General features: G+C 51.1%; 1 protein-coding gene across 3 annotated transcripts in view; it reads left to right on the top strand.

The window, feature by feature from the left end:
• The first annotated feature begins 529 nt into the window (after positions 1 to 529).
• Positions 530 to 24046, top strand: part of Crhr1 (corticotropin releasing hormone receptor 1) — a 35596-nt gene continuing 12079 nt past the window's right edge. For all 3 annotated transcript variants that reach the window (XM_090351620.1, XM_090351619.1, XM_090351621.1), the window contains exons 1-3: positions 530 to 747; positions 18590 to 18677; positions 23117 to 23236. In XM_090351620.1, the coding sequence (XP_090207746.1) occupies positions 715 to 747; positions 18590 to 18677; positions 23117 to 23236 (241 nt within the window). In that variant the 5' untranslated portion in view covers positions 530 to 714. The remainder of the gene's footprint in view (positions 748 to 18589; positions 18678 to 23116; positions 23237 to 24046) is intronic.

Raw genomic sequence — 24046 nt, 5'->3', positions numbered from 1 at the left:
TCCTAAATCCAGTCCCTTGAACCAAAGTGGGCAGATGCTCACTTCGAGAAATGAATGAATGGATGGATGAACTAACGGACCAATGACAGTCGTCGGGGGGCCCAAAGCCCCCCCGCCGCCCCCTCCAGCGGCTCAAGGGGCGGTGGGGCCCAAATGCCGCCCCGGCTTCACCGGCTCTCCAGGGCCCCGGAGCCCCAGCTTCCCCACAGGCCTGCGCCTGCCAGTTTCCCCCGCCCCCACCGCCCCGCGAACCCCCGAACTCCCGGCCTGGACCCCGGAGGCCGCCTCCTCTCCCACCGCCTCCCCGCCCCGCCCGCTGGTCCCCGGGCGGTGGTCGCGGTTGCCTGCGCGCCCGGCAGATTGCGGCAACCCCGGGAGCCGGGCGAGGGCGCCGGGACTCGAGGGGGCGCGGCGCGGAGGAGGGGCCGAAGGCGAGGGGCGGGAGAAAGGGAAGGGGACGGCGAGGGGGCGGGGAGCCGGGCGGGCGGGGGAGGAGGCGGCGGGGCGGCGCGGGCCGACGCGGGCTCCGGCGGCCGCGGGAATCGGCTGCCCGGCTTACCCGGGAAAAGCGAGCGACCGCGCGCCAGGGCCAAGAGTGCAAAGCCAGGCGCCTCGGCGCCCACCCCTCCTCGCCGGACTCCGCCGCCGCTGCCGCCCCCTCTGGAATGTCCGGGGGACCCAGGTGTCCGGGACGGTGACGGAGCGAGCCCGAGGATGGGACGGCGCCCACAGCTTCCGCTGGTCGAGGTAAGAGTCCAGCGAGAGCCCCGGCCGGCGCGGGGGGCGCAGGGGGTGAGGGCGCCAGGCCCCGCCGGGCACCGGCCGGGGAGAGACCGGCGCTGGGGAGGCGGCCTGATCCCCTCGCCTCGGACCTCGGGAGCCTGGCTTGGGTGGGTCCGAGAAGAACTGGGCTGCAGAAAGAAATGATCGCCGGGACGGTGGTGGAGCAGGGGTCTCCCCCACCCCCGAACTGGCCCTGAGCCGAGGGTCGCGGTCGGCTTGGCGGCGGAGGCTCGATCCCACCTCCCCCTCTTCTCTGTGGAACCCGGGCCCGGGGACGGGAGACTCTAGCCCCCTTTCACTGTCTTCGCCCCAGTCTTGGGCGTCTTTTCCCCGCCCCTTCCCTCCAACCCCAAGTCCAGAAGGTGAGCAGCGCCCACTGCCCGGTCCACCCCTCTTCCCGGACCCGCACCGCCGTCCCGGGCAGCGGCCCGCGCGGCCCGGGTTCCGCCGGCGGCCGGGCACTGCAGCTCCGAGCGCGGCGCTCGCTCTCCGGCCCGCCGCTGCGCGCTCGCCGGCCGCGGGGCTGGCGACGCCGTTCCATCGCCCCGGAGTTTAGGAAAGTCGCCAGACGAGGTTGCCAGCGTCTGCGGGGTGCAGTTCGCGGGCGGCTGGAGCCCGAGCTGGGCTTGGGCTCCGGCAGTGGCAAGTGACAGCCACCCCTCACCCCACCCCAGCGCGTCCTTGGGGCGGGGGGCGGGGGAGGGCGCCCCGTGTCCAGGCTGGAGACCACGCAGGACGCAGTGGTCAGTGGCTGCACACAGAGACTGCACACAGAGACATCCCTCGCTTTGACCGAGCTGAACGCATCCCCAAGCTACTGCGTTTAATTGAATGGACCTGGGGGAGGGGTACCAGTTGACCGAATTTGATTTTTTTTCCTATCAGTTATTAAACCGACTGTTCATTTTTTTAAGCCTGCTGGCAAAGTGATTTATTAAACCACCCGGATTTTACAGCGCAACTTATCATCAGATGAGATTACCAGTCGCCAAGGTTTCCCCATCCTCCCGTTCGCTCCTCTCCAAATAGCCATAGGTTGTCTGTGAAAATGAAGAAAGAGGTGGGTCTCTGTGAGCCCACGTTTCTTTTCCTTGTCTCCTACCTAAGGGCTGAACTCCGAGATTATTTTCTAGGTGATCAGAGATACCTGCAAAGACAAGTAGGAGGAAAACATCTAGAGGTTGTCTAAAAGGCTGGCAGTGGGATATTTTCCAAAAGCATTATGTGTTTCCAACCTTGATCTGAATTCACAAACCAGTTGGAATTCAATAGATTCAAAGGATTGAACTGTGGGTCTTTTTTTTTTCTTTTTCAAGTTTTCATGGAAATAAATGTTCTTTCTCAGGTCTTTCTTAGAATTGTGTGCAATTCTGTTTAGACGGATCACGTTTTCCTAAGGGGTAAAAATGGTCTTTTTTTCCCCTGTTGCTCTTATTCCTAATAGATTATCAGAGTAGGAAGCTTATATACCATCTAATAAACCCAGTGGGCGCCCAGTAAATGCGGAATGAGCCAGGCGTTTTGAGTGGATAGAATATTTCTATAGCATGTATGAATTTCTGGGCATTGATCTAACTGCTTTGTATGTTCAGTCAGTAAGTCCTTGTAATAGTCCTACGAAATACAAATTATTCCTGAGGTTCAGAGAGGCTAAGCAAACATATTCAAGGCCATAGAGCCCACAATGTGGTAGAGTCACAATTCAAACTCACGCACTCTGGTCCGAGACTTTGTTTTGTTTTTACCCGTCAGTATTCTGAGCCACTTAATTCTTACCTTGAGCCTCTGCCAGATGAGTTTGATTAGTTTGCAAGTCAAAATCTAGAGAATGTAGGGTTTACTCAATTCAGTTCTGTCCCCAATCTGTTACCCACTGTTGGGAAGAGGTCATTCAGGGCCCTATAGTGTGGATGTTGGGCTGTACTGGTTCCCAGCGCATTGGGCAGTGTGAGAGAAAGTAAATGTGAGTGTGTGATTGAAGGAGAGGGGTTGTGAGGTGTTTGGGGGTGAGTAGAGACCCTGGGGATAGGGCAGGAAATGGAGTGCCAGCCAACATGGTCCACCAACCACTAGCTGCCACTCCCAGGGAAGAGATCTGTGTTCTAGTGACAGGTAACCTTGAGGGGTGGAGAAATCCTGGCTTGGGTGGGTTCTTAAAGGCAATGAGTCTGAGCAGGGAGCTGGTTTTAATGCTGTCATTATGAGGAAAGCAGTTGAGCAGCATTAGCAAAATTTGGGAAACAGAGAGGGGGGATTATTGTGACCTCACTCTCCTAATACAGCTGCTGTTACCATTTTAGAAATAATTCCTGCACGTTGTGTTCTCAGTCAGTCAGCACAGGTCTGGGTGCCCCTGTATCTGCAGCGCCCCTCTGCTACTGTCACCCCCCCTCCCTGCCAATCTGTTTCATGATATTCTCAAGCCCTTAGAGAGACACACCTTATCTCTGTTTGTGTATTGCCCAAGAGTGGATGTACTTTTTTGTGTGTGTGTGCCTGTCCTGGGACTTGAACTCAGGACCTGGTGCTGCCCCTGATTTTTTTTGTTTAAGGTTAGTGCTCTATGACTTGAGCCACAACCCTACGTCTGACTTTTTGGTGGTTAATTGGGGATAAAGTTCTCAAAGATTTTCCTGTTGGGACTAGTTTTTAACTTTGAGCCTCAGATCTCAGTCTCCTGATCAACTACAATCACAGGCATGAGCCACCAGCACCTGGCTGGATATACTTGTTGTTTTTCTTTTTTCTTTTTGAGAGGCAGTCCGTATTAGGGTTTGAACTCAAGGCCATGTAGTTGCTAGGGAGGTACTCTACTGCTGAGCTATATCTACTGCCTTTGTTGCTTTAGTCATTTTTTTTTCCGGGTAGTGTCAACCTTTTGCCTGGGGCCAACCTCAGACCTACCTCAGCTTCCCAATAACTGTGATAACAGACTGTACCACCAAGACCCATCGTTCATAAATGAATGTAGTCTGCCATCTCTATGTAGATGTACACATAAACCATTCCCACATTGTTTCTTTGCTGAAGAAATATGTCGCCAGAGCCAGACATGGTATGTGCATCTATAATCTCTGAACTCTGCAGGCTGAGGCAGGAGAAGCTTGAATTCAAGACCAAGCTAGATTAACAAGAAGACCCTGCCTCAAACAGGAAAGAAAGGGAGGGAGTGAAGAAAAAGAAAAGAAGGATGGAGCTGGGTTTTGAAAGAGCATTGGCAGGAGGATGAAGAGGGCAAAACTGTGAGCCAGGTCTGGTCGTGGCTGCCATGGGGTGCAGAACAGGAGTACAGTAGTAAAGGGGCCTCAGGCCAAGGCCAAGGCCCAGTCACTTGAACCCCATAGAGCAGCTCCAGGTCGGCCTGTTCTCAGGGATTAAGGAAAAGCAGACTTGCCATAGTCCTTAAGCACGAGCTCAAGTGGAAAATTCACTTTGCACCCTTGCTGACATTCAGCTCCTTGGAGAGAGTCTCTGCCAGCTGAGTTCAGCGACACACAAGGAGCTGAGATGGTCAGAGTTGCCCTCTGGCACCACCCCAAGAGCCAGGATTTGTGCCAAGCCCAGGCATGCTAAGCTCTGGCTAGGAGGAGACAGAATGACAAGATACTGTAGCTGCCACATAAGCAGTCAGGTCTGTCCATGAGAACCTGCAGCCGCTAAACAAGTGTAGAAGACCATTAGCCAGGCAGTCAGCAAACCTGACTTTGGTTCCAGCTCTGCCTCTGGCTGGTTGTGTGACACTTCAGGTAGGTTGCCTTCCTTCTCTGTACCATAGTCTCTCTGTCCTGTAGATGGGTACAGAACTAGACTCTATTGTATCCTTCGGGTCTCTGTAACAGGACTGTGATGCCAAACATTCTTCAGGGTGTGGTCTGATTTAAAGAAACATAGGAACAATAAGTGTCACCCCAGCATTGTTCCCTTCCTGGATGAGGGACTCTGGTGTGTTTGGACCTGCACACAGTAGGTGTTTTAAAGATGTGTGTGGGGTGGTAGCTCCCATGGGATGCAGTCACATCACACAGAAGGCTGAGAGTTGCCTAAACCCCCCCTAGCAAAAAACCAAACCATATTGATATGGAAAAGACTAGAATACCTTCAGCCCCTGTGGTTATTAAGGTGGGCAAAGAAAACAACAAATGGCCAATGCTTCATGCAGTGATTTGGAGACCTGGGGGTGGATATGGAGCCTTGGCCCCTTGTGGCCTTGGTCTGGTGAAGGGTTGGTTGGGAATCCTGAGGCCTCTTTGGGGACCAGGGGGCTGGGACCTCCCAGCTCAGACTCCGCCTCCACCATTCAGTCTCATCAGAAAGAAGGACAAGCCCCTTGGGGGAGGAAAGCGCTAGAGATTTTTAGCTCCAGTGTTCTAGTCAAAGAAAGAACTTATTAGTTATAAAGGATTCCTGTCTCTTTATTCTTGGAGGTCCCTGTTGTCAGCATCCTTGAAAGATATATTGTCCAGCTGGGTGCAGTGGCTCAAGCCTCTAAGTCTAGCTATTTGTGAGACCTGGATCCCCCGTTGAGGCCAGCTCAGGTACTGAAAACTTACAAGATCCTGTTTAAACCAGTGGCTGGCTGTCATGGTGTACACTTGTCGTCCACGGTGACATAGAAAAGGATTCAAAGAAGGATCAAAGCCTGGGCGTGAATCAAGACCCTCCCTTGAAAATAACTAAGGAAAAAGGGGCTGGAGGTGTGGCTCAAGTGATATGACACCTTCTTGCAAGCAGAAGGCCCGGAGTTCAATCCTCAGTGCAGGGAGAAACAAACAAGTCCATCATTGAATTATTTTTCAATATTCCTGGCTAGCCACCCTTACACACACCCGGTGTGGCAGTCAGCAGTCAGTGACTGTCAGCATTTTGTTTTCATTTTGTTTTGTTCTAGAGAAAGGATCTGGCTGTGTAGCCCAGGCTGGCCTCGAACTCACAATCCTCCGTACCCAGCCTCTTGTCCTAGCGGAGAAAGAGCAGGCAAAGCAGATGTGAGCCCCATCTCTGCTGTGAAGTTCTGGGTACATCAGGTTGTCACTTTGAACCTTAATTTCTTCAGCAGCAAAAGGGACATTATACCACTTTATTGGCTAAGCATGAATTTGACTTGTTGAAAGAGTTGCTAAATAACCTCAAATCTCAGTGCCTGTGACTTGATGCATTGTTTAAGTGCTCTAGTAATTTTTCAAGAAATATCATTGGCATTATCAGTCTAAGAAAAATTATCAAAGAAGAGATGAGGAGGATAGTGGAGGAAGGATGCAGTTCAGTTTAGGGGAGAGAGGCAGGGGCTCCTCTGCTGACAGCTGAGCTCAGAGGTCCTAAGACAGGTGCCAGGTGGGGGGAGAGGGGGGTGCTGCACAATTCTGGTAGGATGAAAACATTTGTTAGTAAAAGTAGAGGCCTGGAGGGAAGATGATACAAGATGATTAGCTCAGGAGGCAAACAGTTATTTTGAAAACAACTTCTGGGGTCTATTAGGCCAGAGAGAATTTTCCATTCCTCTCAGAGTGAATGGCCACTTTGATAAAACTAAAGCTCTGAAGTCAGAGTCTGTGCTTCCTTTCCTGGGAATTCACCAGTGGGAGACAGGTTCCTTACACACAGAACCATGCAGCCAAATGGTTTTAGCCACATGTATTCTTTAGCAGCTGTCTACTTGGCAGCTAGAAAGCCGTTCCTAATAAGACATGGGTAGATTTACCCTCCTTCTTCTGGTCCCAAGGGGCCCAGGGAGCAGCCTCTGGAGGTGCTGAGATGGAGTGTACCCCAGCCCTTAACCTGCCACCGGACTCCAGCCATACTGGTTGGGAGTCAGGGCTCCTAGGTCAGAGCGCAAAAGAGAAACTGGCCAGACTGGTCCAGCCGCTTCAGTAGCTGTAGAAACTGGGGAGCGAGGTGGGGGGCGTTCCTGTGCTGTTTGACTATAGTTTGGAGTCTGTCCAGGTCCAGAGATACAGGAGATGCCGTGAGGCACTTGGCTGAGCTTTTAAGGACCACAGGGTCTGAACCTTAGGACAGCTTGTTGATCAGTGTCTCTGGCAGGTTCATAGAACAGAGAATGAAAGCCAGGCCAGTGAAGGGCTATAAGAGGAGAAAGCTGTAACAGTGCCATCGGGGGGGGGGGGGGAAGGGGGACAGTTTTTTCTTCTTCTGTATTTTCCTTGTGTCTGTGCAGGGTGTATGAAGGGCTCAGCTAGTTCATCAGAAGCCAAGAGGCGCCAGCCCTTTCCATCACAGCTCTTCCCTCTATTGGACAGAACTGGGTGGGTAGCCTCTGGACAGAGAGGGATGGAACCTCAGATATGGGGCTAGGCTTGCTTGGCTTTTCAGAAGACAAGGGTGAGCTGGCAGGCCAGAGGATGACCCTGCTGGGTGCCCACCTCTTGGATAACTCTATTGGTTATAATAGAGGCCTGCAGACAGATGGACTGAAAACAAGGGAGGTGGCAGGAAGGCTAGTATGAGAGAACTCCTTGGAGGGGGCAGAGAGAGGGAGGGGGGAGAGAGAAAAAAATGTGAATGTGAATATCAGTACGCATATGGAGTGATTGAGAGAAAGGAAGGAAGGAAAGAAGGAAGAAAGGAAGGACCTACCTACCCAAGAGAGCTTGAGCCCCTGGTTCTGAGGCCAGAGATGCATTGTCTGAAGTCCCCTCTCTTATAAGCACCCCTATTCTAGAATCCTGCCTGGAGCTTTCCTCAGCTGACAGAAGAATCCCAAGGAGCACAGAGATGCTCCGAGGCACTTCCTCTTGGCAGAAGAAGGAAGTCTCTTGCCCCACCCCAGCCTGCTGCCCAGGGCAGACCCCTATTCCAGCTGCCTGAAGAGGGACAGAGCTTACTCCCCACTGGGGTGTCCTCTGTCTGTACCTCCTCTTCTCTCAAATGTGTGTGCACCTGGAGAGTCAGGTGTCCCCTGCATACCACCCCACAGAGATGGCTTTGTGGTCAGTACCTGTACTCTCCAAGTGGCACATGTTGGCACCTGACTCCTCTGCAGAGGGACAGCTAGACACACCCCCAGCAGTCACAGCGTCAGAAGCTGGAGTAGATGGCAAATTGGATGACCTCCATGGCCTGGCTTGACTGGAAGATTTAGAGGTGTGAACATTGCTTTATCTTCAAAGGCAGGACAGAACAAAGCCGGTCCTTGGAGAAAAGAGGAAGGCTGTCTTGGAGGGAGGGAGGTTGGTCTGTGTACACTGAGCTTGCTTTGCCTGTCCTCTTCTTCCTCCTGCTCATTTCCTCCACGCCACCCAGAGGCACCATTTACAGATGAACCATGTATGGGTTCACAGATGGTGCTGCTACCCATTGAGTTCCTTCATCACACATTCTGGAAGTGAACCCCCCCAATTTCTTGCCCCTCACCTCTGCCTTCTACCTCTTCTTTCTATCCCACCAGCTCCATGCAGAATATTCTTCCTGCCTCTTGCCTTTGGCCATACTGTCACTTTGCTGAGGTTTCTGCACCACCCCCAACCCCCAACCCAACTCTCTACCCCCAAAGTCTTCTAAATTCACTCTGCTTCCTATTTCAGGGTGCCTTTCTATCTCAGCCTACCTCTCCCTTGTGTGCCTTTGGTTTCTTCTCATTCTCTCTGTCTCTCACTACTGTGAGTTCATGGGGGATCCGGGACTCTTCAACAAACCTGGGGCTTCCAGTTCTTTCGCCCCTTCCCCATGCTGACTGCCAGCATGGAGCCTGAGCCCTTGTTCTCTTCACCATGGATCCCGAGTTCTGCCTGATCCAGAAGGATTCCTTTAAAAATTTAAAACCAAAATGGTTTGAAAAATCAGCTTCACAGGGTTGGAGGTATGGCTCAGTTGGTAGAGCATCAGCCAATAAGCAAAGCATCAATCACTGAGTTGGAGTCCTGGTCTGGTAAAAATGAAGAAAGAAAGGAAGGGAAGAAGGGAAGGAGGGAGAAGCAGGGGAGAGAGGAAGAAAGGAAGGAAAGGAAAAAAAATCCTCCTTAGAGAATTAATGTCCTCCTAATAAATAAATCAATTAAAAATAAAAATAAAAAAAACCAATAGACACTGCATACTCAGCACCTGCTGTGGAGCTGTGCACATAGTTGTAAGGGAGGTCGACCCCTGCTGAACACCCATCTGTGCACAAGAGGTTCTGTGGAAGGGACAGGTGGCACTGAAGGCCAGCAAGGCCCAGGGCCCTGTCCCCGGCATGTGGGTCTGTGACCCACTGGTGTAGGGAGCTTAGTGCTGGAAGCAGAGTTCAGACACACTCAGAGGTTCCAGCCTTGCCCCCTGCCATCCCCCCCACCATGGCTCTTTGCTTCTGTGAGGGCATCTGGGAAGAGGTAGGTACCCATCTCCAGGAAGATGAGGAGCTGGGCTGAGGAGGCAAAGCCCCAGGAAACTTGTCAGAAGCTGGGATCATTGGAGAGCAGATGAGGGGACGTTGGGGAGGCTTTCATAGCTTCTGTGGCTTCCTCCTAGCCACTACTCTGCTAGTAGGCAGGCAGAGCAGAGGTGACCGAGTCTTAGCACTTGTCCCTGCACCGGTCCTGTCCCTCGGTGCCTACTGTGGGTGCCAATGTGACAGCCTTAGAGGACCTTTCTCTACAAAGGGCTGGGCCTGAAGTAAGTAACACCTGCCAGAAGTGGCAAGGTCATGTGTAAGTTTGAGGGAAAAGCATTGTCTCGTGCTGACTCTGAGGCAGACAGTCTGGATTGGAGCCAGCTCTGCCCTCTGAGTTACAACACCCCTCCCTCTGAATTTTGGGGTCCTTACTACTGAACCATAATAAGTAATCAAGGAGGAAATGGCCTGCCCACCCCTACCCCCAGCTCAAAGAGGGCTACCACCACTGTACTGAGCCTCCTCCTCCAGGAAACCTTCCCAGATTCAAGGCGCTCCTCCAGCTCCTAGACAGGAAGGAGCATGGGAGGAGACTGACAGGCTATTTTGCCTGCTTCATGATTCACCTCAAGAGTCTGACAACATCTGACTGGGACTGGACCCTGCTCAAGGAGACAAGTCTATTGACAACTTGCTTGGATGTCACAGCAAGGACTAATTCACATCAAAGTTTCCAAATGCTTGCTTTCCATTCCTTTTTCTTTTTCCTTTGTGCTTAGCACACCAGACCAATAGCGTGTTAGTTGCTGTTGGCAAATGCAAGCTTGCCAGCCAGGCAGGTCCTAATCACCCTTTGAATGGTGTTGCCTTCTCTCAAAATTGCTTGGTCTGGAGACCCTGGTTCACTCAGGGGAATCTGCTCCCTGCTGCTATGTCCTTTGCCTCTGGCAGGTGAGGGTGGGCCACCATGAATAGGGACAACCTGTGTCTGGGGGATACACACCTGGACCTCTACTGGGGCAGGTCCCACCTGCCCCTTGTCCCCAAAGGGAGGAAGGACTCACACCATTTGGTGGGGCACAGGGCCCCATTCTCTGTATCTGCCCCCTGCCCCAGGATGCAGCAGCCATTGTCCCAGGCTCCCCTGAGATAAAGAAATCCAACTTCTCCAGTGTTCAGGACAAGCACCTAGCTACTGGTCCTGCAGCCAAGGCCTATGCCAGCCTTGCCATGCTGCTTTGCTCCCTGTCTGTAACACCAGCAGGCCGACTGTCCCCATTTCCCACATCTCCTGTCATTCCATCCCAGGAGCCTGGAATCGGAGATGCTAACACAGCAGGACTGGGAGCAGTTCCCAATGTCTTCCCCACCCCAAGATGGGTGGGCAGGTGAGGCCTTCAGCGTGGAGGTCTTTCTTGTCCAGGATCGCTGAACACCAACTAGAGCTGGCATTGTCCTGTGCATTGCTGGATGGCTAGCAGCATTCCACCATTGAGCCATCGAGAAAGGTCCCCAGGCATTCATGCCTAATGTTCCCACAGTGTAAGGGGGGAAAAATGTCCCCAATACAGGACCACTTAGTTTAGTTACTGTCTGTTCCAATGATGTTTCAGAAGCACCTGGGCAGCAAAATGCAAAGGCTTCACAACTGGTTACCAGGAGCTCATGCCTATAATTCTAGCTAGCTGAGAACTGAGAATCGTAGTTCAAAGCCAGCCTGGGCAAGAAAGTCTGTGAGAATAATCTTATCTTCCCTAAACCACAAAAAAAAAAAAAAAAAACCCAGAGGTAGAGCTGTGGCCCAAGTGGTCGAGTACCAGCCTTGAACAAGAGTGCAAGGCCCTGAGTTCAAGCCCCACTACATAGATAGATAGATAGATAGATAGATAGATAGATAGATAGAGCAGACTTTGAGCTTCCCATAAAACTACAGATGCTTATCTCTGCATGGAGCCTGAAAGGTGAAATTCTATCTGCTAAGCAGGTCTGAAACTTCTGGGTTTGTCTAACTCACATTTAGAGACAGAGACACAGAGGACAGACAGTTGCTTGTTTCATGCTTGTGCCTAACTTCTGCCTGAAATGTCTTCTTGGTGGGCTTTGATCCAAACCGCCCCCACTGTGGTTTTTGAAGGCCACTAATCATCCAGGAAGTCTCTCTACAAACCCCTCAGCAGCTCCCGTCTGCTACCTGCTGCCAATCTCCCTCCTCTCTGGCTGTGAATCACTTTGGAAATTCAACTCCTTCTGCAGTACTGAGACCCTCCCCTGCCACACACATGCACACAACACACACATACACACACTTTACACCTGTCTGAGAGCAGCTGAGCCAAGAGCCCAGCGACTGGTGTCACCTAGTGTCTTCACAGCTGTCCCCACACCTCAGCTCCCTCTCTCCCCACCCCATCATCAGGCAGATTTCCCAGTGCAAAGCTGCACAGCTCCCAGGATCAGAGCCTGAGCCAGAGCCTCACTCCCTATAAGCATCAGGCTCACCCCTCCCCAACACCCCCAAACATGGTCCTAGAGTATTGGCTTGCTCTCAGAGAGTGAGCAGAAATGTGTGCCACGTGACAGGCAGGCAGCAGGCTCAGGAAGAGGAAGGAGGGCAGGCCAGTGGGGCAGCAGGTTCTGAGGACCCGCTCCTACCTCTGTCCCTTCAGTTTCTTAGTACCAGCCAAGGCCCAGTCTCCACAGCCATATGAGCCAGTTTGTCATGTGCACAGTGCAAGATGGCAAAGGCACCAACTTTTGGGAGATGAAATGAAAACATTCAGAGGAAGCCTTTGGTTACTGAGCAAGCCTTCAGTAAAAGCAGAAGGAAGGAAGGAAGGAAGGAAGGAAGGAAGGAAGGAAGGAAGGAAGGAAGGAAGGAAGGAAGGAAGGAAGGGGAGAGAAGGAGGAAGAGAGAATATTATTGAGGAGGAAGGGAGGGAGGGAAAAAGAGAGGGAAGGTGGGAGAAAGGAATCCCAAGACAAGAGAAGGCTGAGAAGATATGTAGATTAAGCTCAGGAGAGAGAAGAATGCAGACAGGACTCAGGGTGAAGAAAGATGCACACTTAAAACACATCAAGAAGCCATTCTGCATGATGGGGTGAGGTGAGTGGGTGAGAGATGAGAGGAAGCAGGTAGAGATGGGCTAGGTAGGGCTCTCTCCCAGGCCCAGCACCTCATACATCCTCTAGAGTGATATATACACGTTTTTGTGTCCTCCATGCCTCCAGTCCCTTGCTCTTCCATATATACCATACTGATGAATCTCTGAGAGTTTTGGGGTGTCAGTCTTTCATCCCAGAAAGCCCCATTTCCAGATGTGGGAATGGAGGATAGGTGAAGGTAAGATGTTTGCCAAGGTCGCAAAGGTAGGCAAGGGCAGGTAAGAGATTCCACAGTGGGTCTCCTGGCCCACAGTTAGAGGCCTGAATTTCTGTTCTCCTGGGAGAGGAGATGTCCCAGAGCCAGGGTCTATTGAGACTTGGAAAGCCACCCCAGGGGGTACACTGCACCCTCCTCAATACACACTAGAGGAGACAGGTGGTGACTTGATCTCTGTTCCAAAGCATGTTTGTCACAGCAGCGCCTGATCCTGCCTACACCACCCAAAGCTGGAGTCCAGGTGGTGAGGAGGGCATGCAGGAAGAATAGGAAGAGGGTGAACTTGATGGATAGAAGAGGGAAGTAGGGAAAAGGAAGTGTGCTGAAAATGGCCTGATGGAGCTGGCATGTCACACCAGGAGCCCAGCAACTTGAGAGGCAGAGGCAGAAGGATTGAGAGTTCTAGGTGAGGCTAGGCCACATAGCAAGACACCGTCTTCAAAAATAGAGTCTTTGTGCTGGGATCATCACAGAACCCAAGGTCTAAGGAAGCAGAAGTGAAGACAATCTATTCATTCATTCATTTGCTAAGCCAGGCATTCATTTACTCATTTATCAGCTTGTGTTAGGGCTTACACTAGGTCAGGCCTTGTTCACAAAATAGCAAAACAGGTCTGGCTATGCTTAAAACCTGTATGAGATCTTTAGAGCCACGTGGGAAGTCCAGGGTAGTCTCTTTCTCACTGCTTTCCTGGATGAGTAGAGCAGGTGCCCTCAGGTCCAGCCCTGCCATGAGGTTAGGGGGCCAGAAGAGTGCAGGAGCAGGGGGTGAGGATGGGAGAGGGTACCCCAGAACCCAGGACCCTAGAGAGGAAGACAGAGACACCCAGACACACTCCCTCCCTTAATGTAGGCAGATTCTCCCTTCTAGTTTTTACTTCTTTGTACAATAGCAATTTAAGTTAATTAAATGTAACAATAAATTATTTCTCCTCTGCCTGGAATAATCTTTCCCTGCTCACCCACTTGTAGAGGAAACACCAGCTCTTGGCCTTGGGTTGCCTTTGACAGCTTGTGGCTGTCACAGAAACAGGATGTAGGAAGGAGGTCCAGGACCGAGGCAGGCAGGGGAAAGAAGCTGGGTTTTTTTTTGGGGGGGGGTGGGGGGGATGGTTACAAATGTCAGGAAGGTTAAGAAAGGACACACACACACACCCCTAGGTGTGTTCCTCTTGGCTTTGCTCAAGACAGGCACTGTGCTCAGCAGGTGGCAGTGTGGGCTGGGAGCCTGGCCTCTGAGGTTCAGTGGTGGGGGGCAAGATTGAGACCACACAAGGTAGTCTGGAGCCTCTCTGGACTCAGAGTTCTCAGACCAGCTCCATCCCTGACCTACTGAACTGCCTCGGAGGAGGGGGCCTCTGGACCCCCACTTTCCTTCTGCTCGCCTCAGTTTTCATGCATGCAAATGATGCTACAACTTGAGGTCTGCTGCTTGGGAGGTCAGCTTGGCACTCCAGGCCTCCTAGATACATCTCAGCCCAGTATCTGAAACACTCCACCCCCACCCCGATGGAAGAAGTCTCTCTCCCCATGGCCTTGTCTATTCCAACCACTCTCGAGCTCACCTCCTCCAGGAAGCCCACTCCATAGTCACATTGTACACCCGCCTACCCGTGTTCAAAACTCCACAGTGCCCAGTATGTGGTTATAGACTCTTCATCCTGCTGTTGCTCCCCCTCCCCCCATCCTCTGTCTGTCTCATACTGGGTTTGAACTGAGGGTCTAGTGCTTGCTGAGCAGTGCCCCATCTCTGAACCTTGCTTTAGCCCCCAAAATCAGGTTCTTAGCTCCTGAATATACAATCCCAACTCCAGCAAGAAGGCAGAGAGATCACTATATCTGGTTATTAAAAATAAAACTTCCCTATGAAGCTACAAGGGCCCTTCCCAGAGGAGCCTAGTGTTGATAGAAGGATCATGGTTCAAAGCCAGCTCAAGCAGAATAGTCTGAGAGATTGTCTCCAATGAACCAGTTTGAAAAAAAAAAAAGACCTGGACCAGCACTGTAGCTCAAGTAGTAGAATGCCACCATGAAGCAAATGAGCTGGGGAAGAGCACAAGGCCCAGAGGTCATGCCACAGAACCAGCATGAACAGTAAAACAACCTGAGGGTGAGTCCTCCCAGCTGAGCCTGGGAGCCTGTAGTGACAGAGAGGACCTGCCCCTCTCCTGGTTCCTTGAGAACTTTGAGGAGGTGGGGGCCAGCTGCCAGGCTGTCCTCCCTTTCCTCCTGTAGCCTCTCAGGCCCCACCCAGGAAGGTCAATCACCAAATCATTCTGTCAAAGGAAATTGTACTTTGTGCCTTAAAAGACCAAACTGAGCTTCAGCAAGTAGTTATTTATGGCCTCTAATAAGCATTTTCTGGGTGTGATTAACCTTTATGCCAAAGTCACACTGGGAATTGGGATGGCAGCTTCAATTCTGCACCTAGCTACAGTGCTGGTCCAGGTCTTTTTTTTTTTCAAACTGGTTAATTGAAGACAATCTCTCAGGAGGGGTTGTGGTCAGAGGCCAGGGGACCAGGGCAATGGCTGAAGCAGGCAGCTTGTTAGGCTCTCTCTCTCTCTCTCTCTCTCTCTCTCTCTCTCTCTCTCTCTCTCTCTCACACACACACACACACACACACAGGCTCCTATGCTGCTGCTTCCAGCTGCTGTCTCCTCTGCACATTCCTCTGCCTGGGCCACAGGTGCCACCAGCTGTCTTTGTTCTTGTGCCTGAAAGGCAGGCATCATGGTGGAGCCATGCGTGCCTCTGTCCTTCTCAGGTGTAAGCTGCAGGGTTTGCAGACATTAGTAAGGAGGCAGATGTTTTGTTTGGGGCCTTGCAGGCTATCAGGCTAGGCTGCAGAGTCAGCAATTCACCAGTGAGTGAACCTAGCGCTCTGCCAGCGTCAGTCTCAGCACCACTGAAGTTTCTCTACTAACTAGAAAATGGCAGATCTCATGAAGTTCTGAAGACTTGGTTTGTGAAAAATAATTCTGAGTAAAACTAATTAAAAAAAAGAAAAGAAAAAGGTTCTAAGCCAGGTGCCTGGGCCTCATGCCTATAATCCTAGCTACTGAGAAGGCTAATATCTGAGTATCACAGTTCAAAGCCAGCTCAGACAGATAAATCTATGAGCTTCTTATCTCCAGTTAACTAGCAAGCAGCCAGAAGTGGAGGTGTAGAGTTTCAGCCTTGAGAAATAATGCTAAGGAGAGTTTAAGGCCTTAAGTTCAAACTTCAGTACCAACATACACACACACACGCACACGCACACACACACACACACACACACACACACACACACACACACACACACGGTTCTGAAGAGCTGTAGGTGAGCCTTACCTATTATAGGCAAGGCCATGGCTTCAATTCCCAGGACTGGAAGAAAAAAATTTCTGCAAAGTCAGCCAGGACTGATAATGGTGGGGGGAAGTCAATAAAGGAATCAAAGGAAGCCATGGCTCTTACATCACATGCACTTCCAATCTGATTTTAAGAGAAGAAGATGGGTGCCAGTTGCTCACATCTGTAATCCTAGCTACTCAAGAGGCTGAGATCTGAGGATCTCAGTTTGAAACCAGCCCAGCAGCATAGTCTGTAAGATTCTTATTTCCAATTAACTACTCAAAACCAGATTGGAGCTGTGGCTGAGTGGTAAAATATGAGCCTTGAGAAAAAAATAAAAAACGAACTTAGAAACAGCATTCAGGCCCTGAGTTCAAATCCCATGACTGAAAAACAACAACAACAAAACCTGGAAGTGGAGGTGTGGCTCAAGTGGTAGGGCCCCAGTTGTGATTTAAAAAGCAGAGCAAGAATTCAAGCCTCAGTACTGGCACAAGAAAAAGAGGGAGGAAAGAAAAGGAAGGGATGGAAGCAAAGATTGACTGGGTGGATAGAGGTGGTGAAACATCCGGCAGAAGAGCTGTTATTTTCCAGTAAGGTATTTCCAGTTCCTTGAATTTGCCTGTAGCAGGATGAGAACCTGGGATCAAGACTTCCTAGCCCCCTTCTAGAAGGGTCTTTGGCTAGAGCAGCTTGCTGCCTGTGACTGCCAAGCAAGCAGTGGTGGCTTTTATGTCAAGTGTGGCTGTTCTCTGCTTGGCTGAGAAGGGACTGGTGGCTCCCTCCCCACCCCTTCTGCGTTTGCATTTGGAAAATGAGAGTAAAGGTATTTCCCCACCTTTCTGGAGGCTGTGAAGCTTAATTCCTGATTAATAGAGCACAGGAAGTTGCTTGGGGCCAACAAGATGTGGAGGCTCAGGAGCTGAGTCCAACCTGGCACCTTACAGTTTTCAGGATGTCCTGGAGTCCATGCAGGTCTTGTGCTGCTTAGGAGCCTGGAGCTTGTTCTGGAGAGAGCAGAGACCCCTCTCCCTAGGCAGAACAGACCTGTGCCAATGAGAGAGCTGGGTAAACGGGCCTCAGTGTTGTCTCAGGCAGATACTGAGGGGGTTGCTGTGTGCCTGAAGGCCATCAGGGTTGGGAAGCTTACTGCAGGAGGTGGGGAGCCTTGCTCTGACCTAGAGCCAAGAGTAGGACTCTTATGCCTCCTGGGAGGGTGGGTAAAAAGAGGGCACAAGTCCTGCGTAGGTATGGGTACCAGTGAGGCAGTGAGGATGGGGGTGTAGGGGTGGTGGTGACATTCCTGATTAGTAAGCACAGAAAATTGGCCTCTGGGGAGAGGGGGGGGCGGAGGGAGGGAGAGAATATCAAACTGAGCTCTGCTCAGCCACCAGCAAATGAAAGAAACTGCAATTCACATTTACTTCTAAAGCTGGGTGGCCATGGCACCCGGAGCCCCAGGAGAAGAAGTAGGGAGGTAATGAGGAGTGTACCCCTCTCCCCGAGGCCTGCTGGCCACTGTGCCCAGGACCCCCAGCCCAGGAGGAGCTGCTGACAATGCTCCTTCTCCCACCGCACCTGCTTCTGAGCTCCTTACAAATAAAATCCCAGCAAAACTGGGCGCCAGTGGCTCACATCTATAATCCTAGCTGCTCAGGAGGCTGAGATCTGAGGATCATAGTTCAAAGCCTGCCCAGGCAGGAAGATCCATTAGATTCTCTATCTCTAATTAACTACTTAGAAAAGCTCGATTGGAGCTATGGTTCCAATGGTAGAACATGAGCCTTGAGCAAAACAGCTCAAGGACAGCCTCCAGGCCCTGAGTTCAAACCTCAGGGCTAATGCCAGAAAACAAACAAGAAGAAATCCTAGCAGAAAGGGCTGATGTTACTCTAAGCCACTGAAATATTGCCGCTAAGTTCAAGTCAATCAACGTGTCCTTACTGAGTGCCTGGTCAGCAAATTCAAACGTCACAGTAGAATGCAGCCCCTGCTCTCATGGCACAGGTTGCACTGTGTATGAAACTGTAAGTCTGGGAGGGGGTGACATAGAGAGGTTAAATAACCTGCCCACCGCAGTACAGCAAAACCAGGGCCAGAGGCCAGGCCCAGCTAATATCTAATACTAATCTAGCAGCATGGTGACTTCAAAGGAGGGAAAGTGTTGATTCCAGTTCTGGAATGAGTGGCCTGGAGTATATGAGGGAAATTAAAGGACTGCTAGGGTTCTGAAATAGCCATCTTTCTAGATACATACATCTCTTCTGCTCTCTTCGCCTCAGTTTCCTCATCTGTGAGGGAGATTCAGCCATAACAAATATTGCATAAAGCAGAAGGGCTTGATTTACAGTGGGGTAGGGTTTGTAGTGACCTGTAATTCACCAGGAGAGAACCCAGATCAGGGAGGCAGCTCATTAAATAAAAACACAGGAGTGCCCACAGCTCAGGAGGGAGACATGTCTACTAATGAGTGGCGGTGAGCTCAGCAGGCCATGGGAAGGCGTGTGTGTGTGTGTGTGTGTGTGTGTGTGTGTGTGTGTGTGTGTGTGTGTGTGTACAAGCTCCCGCTGCATCTCTTCCAAGCTCTCCACAAGCTGGGTAGCTCCAGACCTTCCAGGCTTGAGAGGATGCAGAAGGAAGGGGAACAGGAGTCTAAGGAGAGGGGCTGGGAAGAGGAGGGGAGAAGGAGCAGAAGCAGAAAGCGGCTGGCCAGACTGCTCCGGGCACCTACCTAACTGTGCTCCTTGCCACCCTGTGTCTACCCACAGGCCCTCCTCCTCCTGGGCCTGAACCCCGTCTCCACTTCTCTGCGGGACCAGCACTGTGAGAGGCTATCCCTGGCCAGCAATGTCTCTGGTGAGTGCACCCTCTCCCTAGACAGCGTCCTGTGCTCCAGGACTCCGCTAGGCCTGCACACATAACCACGCTATAGGGCAGCAGTAGCTGCCAGATTGCCTGTAAGAGCTCCCAGCGGAGTGTCTCCATGGAGTGCTACACTAGGATGGATCCTGGAGTTTGCAGGGGGAGGGGGAAGGCTAAGATTAGCAGCAGCTTCTGCTACGAGTGCAGGAGGAGCATGTTGCCAGTACTCCTATAGCCAATGTCCCCATTTTATGGTGGCCAACAGGGCAGGCAGGCTGCCCCAGCCCTTGCAGCCAGGCTACGACTCAGGGATGTCAGTAGAAGGAGAAAAGCTGCTGTCCACTGCTGCTGAAAGGGTCCTGAGTCTAATGTAATGCAGAAAATGCATGCCAGGTGCTGGGTAAGGACTCTGAGGCAGAGTAACACAATTTTCACAGGGACCTTTAGCCACTCTCCTCATCTGCCTCCTAAGGAAACTGAGGCACAGAGAAGCATTAGTAAGCACTAGCCTGGCTTCCTCATATGCTCTAAAACAAGATGCTTTCTCCCTTCCTGTAGAAAGCGCTGAGTAAATGCCAACACCAGCCATTGGCAAGCTGCTTTGTAGAGTTATGGCATTTTCCTAAGGGCTGAGAACTCCACCTTCATCCACATGAGGAAACTGAGGCATGAAGCATTCCATAACTCCCCTAGGACCACTCAGCTAGTTTATAGGAGTGGCTGGCTGGGCTTCAAGTGCCATGGCTTTGTTAACTCTGGGGATGGCTGCTGTCAGCCAGAATGCCGAGTGCTCCTCCCACTAGGCCTGAGAAGCTTTGGGAAGCTCACTGTCCTGTGTTGATTTATTTTCTCTTCAAGGTTCTTCTTGATTCAGTCATTCATTGAGCATCTTCTATATAGCAGGGCCTATGTCAGTGAGCAAGGGAACAAAACTGGATGGAGCTCAGTGGTGGGACACGTGTCTAATGAACACCAGGCCCTGGGTTGGATCACTAGTACTGCTAAGAAGAAAAAAAAAGGAAGTGATGCTGTGGCTCAAGGGGTAGGGCAGTAGCCTTGAGCTGAAGAGCTCAGGGACAGTGCCCAGGCCCAGGGTTCAAGCCCCATGACCAACAGAGAGAGAGAGAGGGTGGGGGAGATACTTACAGTATAACTGGAAAGAAGGGAAAGTATTTCCCTTCTTGACCTGGAGCCAGGTCAAGCTCCATTAACTTGCTTTTTATGTTCAGAAGGAGTGACATGCCTGAGCTCACATAGTGTCACCTGTCCTTGGAGGCAGCGGGCTCACTGTGATGAATGGCATTCATTCCCTGGTCAGTTGTACAGGGTGCCCCCTACCCCCAGCTCAGCCTGCCTGGCTTCCTGGCAGAGCAATCTATCATCTCCCAATGGTCTCTGGCGATGGGCATTTATCTTCCTGTGCTGACACTATCCAGACTGACAGGCATTGGTAGAGGCAGATGGTAAGGCGGGACAAAAAGAGCTGGGACAGATGAATAGGCATCTGGCTGGAATGGCTGGCACTGAGCTGAGACCTCTGGGGGCTCTGCACATGCCTCATGCCAGGAGAGGCTGGGTCCCCAGGGCCAGGGTCCCATCTTGGCACAGGTCTCAGACATCTCATGGCATTAGCAATGACAGTGCCAGGAATTAATCAAATTATTGAGTAATAATCACAGACAAATGGAAATGTTGACACAGGCCTGGGATCACTGGTTCCTATCTCTGGTTTTATGACACTGAGAGATAATAATTATTGAAAAAGCATGTGGATTTGGCACCACTCTAAGCTTAATCTTGTTCCATCATCACAATCAGATAGTCAGGAAGTGTTTTTGTCCCTGATTTACAAAGGAGGAACCTGAAGCTCAGAGAGGTTGAGTAACTTGCCTGAGCACACACAGTGATAAAGCACTGGCCCACAATGGTTCCCGACTTCAGACTTACAGACCACCCAGAGGTCCATGGTAAGCCCAGGTTTACCACAGAGTCAACCATCTATGGTACACTGTCACCTCTGCAGTTTCTCATGCCCAATCTGGATTTGTGCATGGCCTCAAATTTCCTCGGACCAGTTATGTGCCTGGAACCATAGGAACAGTTGTGTGAACACCTAGCTATATGTCCTAATGTGTCACACCCCCTAGAGAGTCACCCTTTTTCCCCCTTATCAGTCATGGGACTTGAATTCAAGACCTGGGCACTATCCCTGGGCTTTTTTGCTCAAAACCAGCACTCTACCACTTTGAGCCATAGAACCACTTCTGGTTTTCTGGTGGTTATTTGGAGATAAGAATCTCATGGATTTTCCTGCCCAGGATGCTTTCAAACCATAATCCTCAAATCTTAACCTCATGATTGCTACAATTACAGGCATGAGCCATTAGTACCCAGCTTAGATTTTTTTTGCCAGCCCTGGGCCTTGAACTCAGGGCCTAAGCACTGTCCTTGAGCTTTCTCAAGGCTAGAGCTCTACCACTTGAGCCACAGCACCACTTCCAGCTTTTTTTTTCTATGTATGTGGTATTGAGGAATCGAACCCGGGTCTTTGTGCATGCTAGGGAAGCACTCTACCACTAGGCCAAACTCATGGCCCCTCCAGCTTAGATTTTTTAAAATTTTTATTTATTTTTTCCAGTTCTGGGGTTTGAACTTACTTGACTTGTTCTCTACCACTTAAGCCATGCTTTCAACATTTTTTTGCCAGTCCTGGGGCTTAAACTCAGGACCTGGGCACTATCCTTGAACTCTTTTTGCTTAAGACTAGCACTCTGCCACTTGAGCTACAGCACCACTTCCGGCCTTTTCTGAGTATGTGGTATCAAGGATTGAACCCAGGCCTTCGTGCATGCTAACAAGCACTCTCCCACTAGGCTATGCTCCCGGCTCTTAGCTTTTAAAAAACATTTTTTTAGTGAATTTTGTGTTTGTGCAGTCATTGGGGCTTGAATTCAGAGCCTGGTCACTGTCCCTAGGCTTCTTTTGCTCCAGGCTAATGCTCTACAACTTGAGCCACAGTGCCACTTCCAAGAAGCACCTTTCTTTGCTGCCAAACCAAAGAGGAGGCAGCTTAATACAGAGATGGGCAAGCCAAGACTCAGGTTCTCTGCCTGTTCTTAGTAGCACATTCATCTAGATAGGCAAGAACTATGTTTCGGAGGCTGTCCCTGGTGCCAGTAGCTCCCCTCTGGGGTTTCCTCAGCTTCAACCAGATGGGGTGGCAAACTCTCCTGCCATGAGATTGCTGCCATTTGGTTTACCAAGAAGCCCCTGCTGGGACATGGGGGTGTGATGAGGAGGGTCCGTGCCTGACTGGGTAGACATGTGCCTGGCATGTACCCCTCCCCTCAATGAATGTCTCCTGCTGCCTTCCTCATCTGATCCATCCCCATCTCTTATTGTCACACAATGTGGTATGATAGAATGAACCCTCTATTTAGAGTCCAAACATCTGGCCAGTCATGGGCCAGTGGCTCACACTCTAGTTCTCAGGAAGCTGAGATCTAATGGTCATGGTTTTGAAGCCAATCTGAATAGGAGCATCCAGGAGACATTTATCTCTGATTAACCACCAAAAAAGTCAGCAGTGGCTCAAGTGGTAGAGCACTAGCCTTGAGCATAAAGCCTCAAGAGACAGCAGCACCCAGGTTCTGAGTCCAAGCCCCAAGACTGGTACACACAAAAAAAATCTTAATTTGGAGGATATAGTTCAGCACTCATCTTCCATGCCCAAGATTCCATTCCCAGTAACACACACACACACACACACACACACACACACACACACACACACACACTCCTAATTCAACCCAACCACTTTATTTTATTATAGACAAAGATACACACACTCAGAGAGGATACACACCTTGTCTATGGTTACCCAGAAAGTAACAGAGCTTATTCTGAACCCATGAGCCCAAAAGGTCTATTTATTACAAGCACAGAACAGGATACAAATGACACCTTCAGTGAGTGGACATCAGGCCAGCTGGAAGCTTGGCCACGTCCATTTTGCTAGTTCTCTGTGGGGTGGGGCCAGATGCAGTTTGGTTTCATTGGGTTCTGACTGGCAGGCTGTGCTTCTTCTTGGATGTTCCTAGGAAGTTTGGCAACTCCAATCTAGCACCAAGAGAGGGGGAGGCAGACAGAAGTGTCATTAGGCTACAGTCACGCCAGCCAGATCTTTAACTTTCAACCCTACCCCCAGCCATCTCCATTGCTCCTCTGCTCCAGAACCCGCACTTGACTCCCTGGTGCCCTACACCAATAGCAGATTCTCTTCCCTGGCATAGAATGAGCTCATGTCTGCACATGGGCCATTGCTGTGGTCCTGTCCCTAGCTGATGAGTGAATGTGAACTGGTGGGGGTGTGGACAGGATTTTAGAGGGATGCAATCTCACTGGGCCTCACCAGCCCTCTCTCTTGTCCTCAGGGCTACAGTGCAATGCCTCTGTGGATCTCATCGGTACCTGCTGGCCTCGGAGCCCTGCAGGGCAGTTGGTAGTTCGGCCGTGCCCTGCGTTTTTCTATGGTGTCCGCTACAATACCACAAGTAAGGAAGAAGCTAGAGGGTAGACTGTACACTGGGAGGCGGGAGAAGATGGGGGATCTGGAAATGGGGGAGATAATTGCATACACTGAAGGCCAGCTGTGTGCTTGTTCCTCACAAGAAGACACAATTACCTACTATAGAGTTAAAGCTTCAGAGCAGGCCCTGAGAGGTCAAGATTAAGGTCACCAGCTACTAAATGGTAGAGCTGGAAAGTATGGGTCTGTCTGTGGTTAACAAACTCTGAGTCTAGTGGTGTCAACTACACCCCTGAGGTAGGGCAAAAACTATCAGAATAGCCCAAGTTCAAAGACATCCCAAGGTCTCTCTTAGGCTTCTAGCCAGGTGGCAGGGCTCCCAGAGAGTTGAGGGGGTGGGGGCTGAGTTGCTTCCCAAGTCTGCAGGCTGCTGAGAGTGGGGCACAGCTGACCCGGGGCTGTGTGGCAGATACTTGATCCGCAGGTAAACACTTCACTCTCAAGACCTGAACTTTGTGCCAGGCTTTGCAGCTTCTCGAGATAGCACCTGCCATCGACAGAATTAATTTGCTCTCTCTCGTCAGTGACTCAGGTCCCTGCTTAGCAAGAAGAGAGCAGCTGCTGGTTGGGGGCCCAAGGGAGGGTAGGAGCCCAGATCCCAGAGGCCCCTGGGTGAACCCTGGAAACCTGTAGGTCTGAGCACAGCATCCCCATAGGATATGAATGTTGAAGGTGACCACAGATACCAGGTGATCCCCTGGGAGACCCACTGTGTGACCTCAACACGTGTCCCCTCCTATGGCCTTCTGACCCCTCATCTGAACATCAAAAGTTA

The sequence above is a fragment of the Megascapheus bottae genome, chromosome 17, assembly GCF_031878675.1.
Source record: "Megascapheus bottae isolate mThoBot1 chromosome 17, mThoBot2.hap1, whole genome shotgun sequence".
Classification (NCBI taxonomy): domain Eukaryota; kingdom Metazoa; phylum Chordata; class Mammalia; order Rodentia; family Geomyidae; genus Megascapheus; species Megascapheus bottae.
The sequence above is the reverse complement of the archived record's forward strand: the minus strand, read 5'-3'. Positions and strand labels throughout refer to the sequence as shown.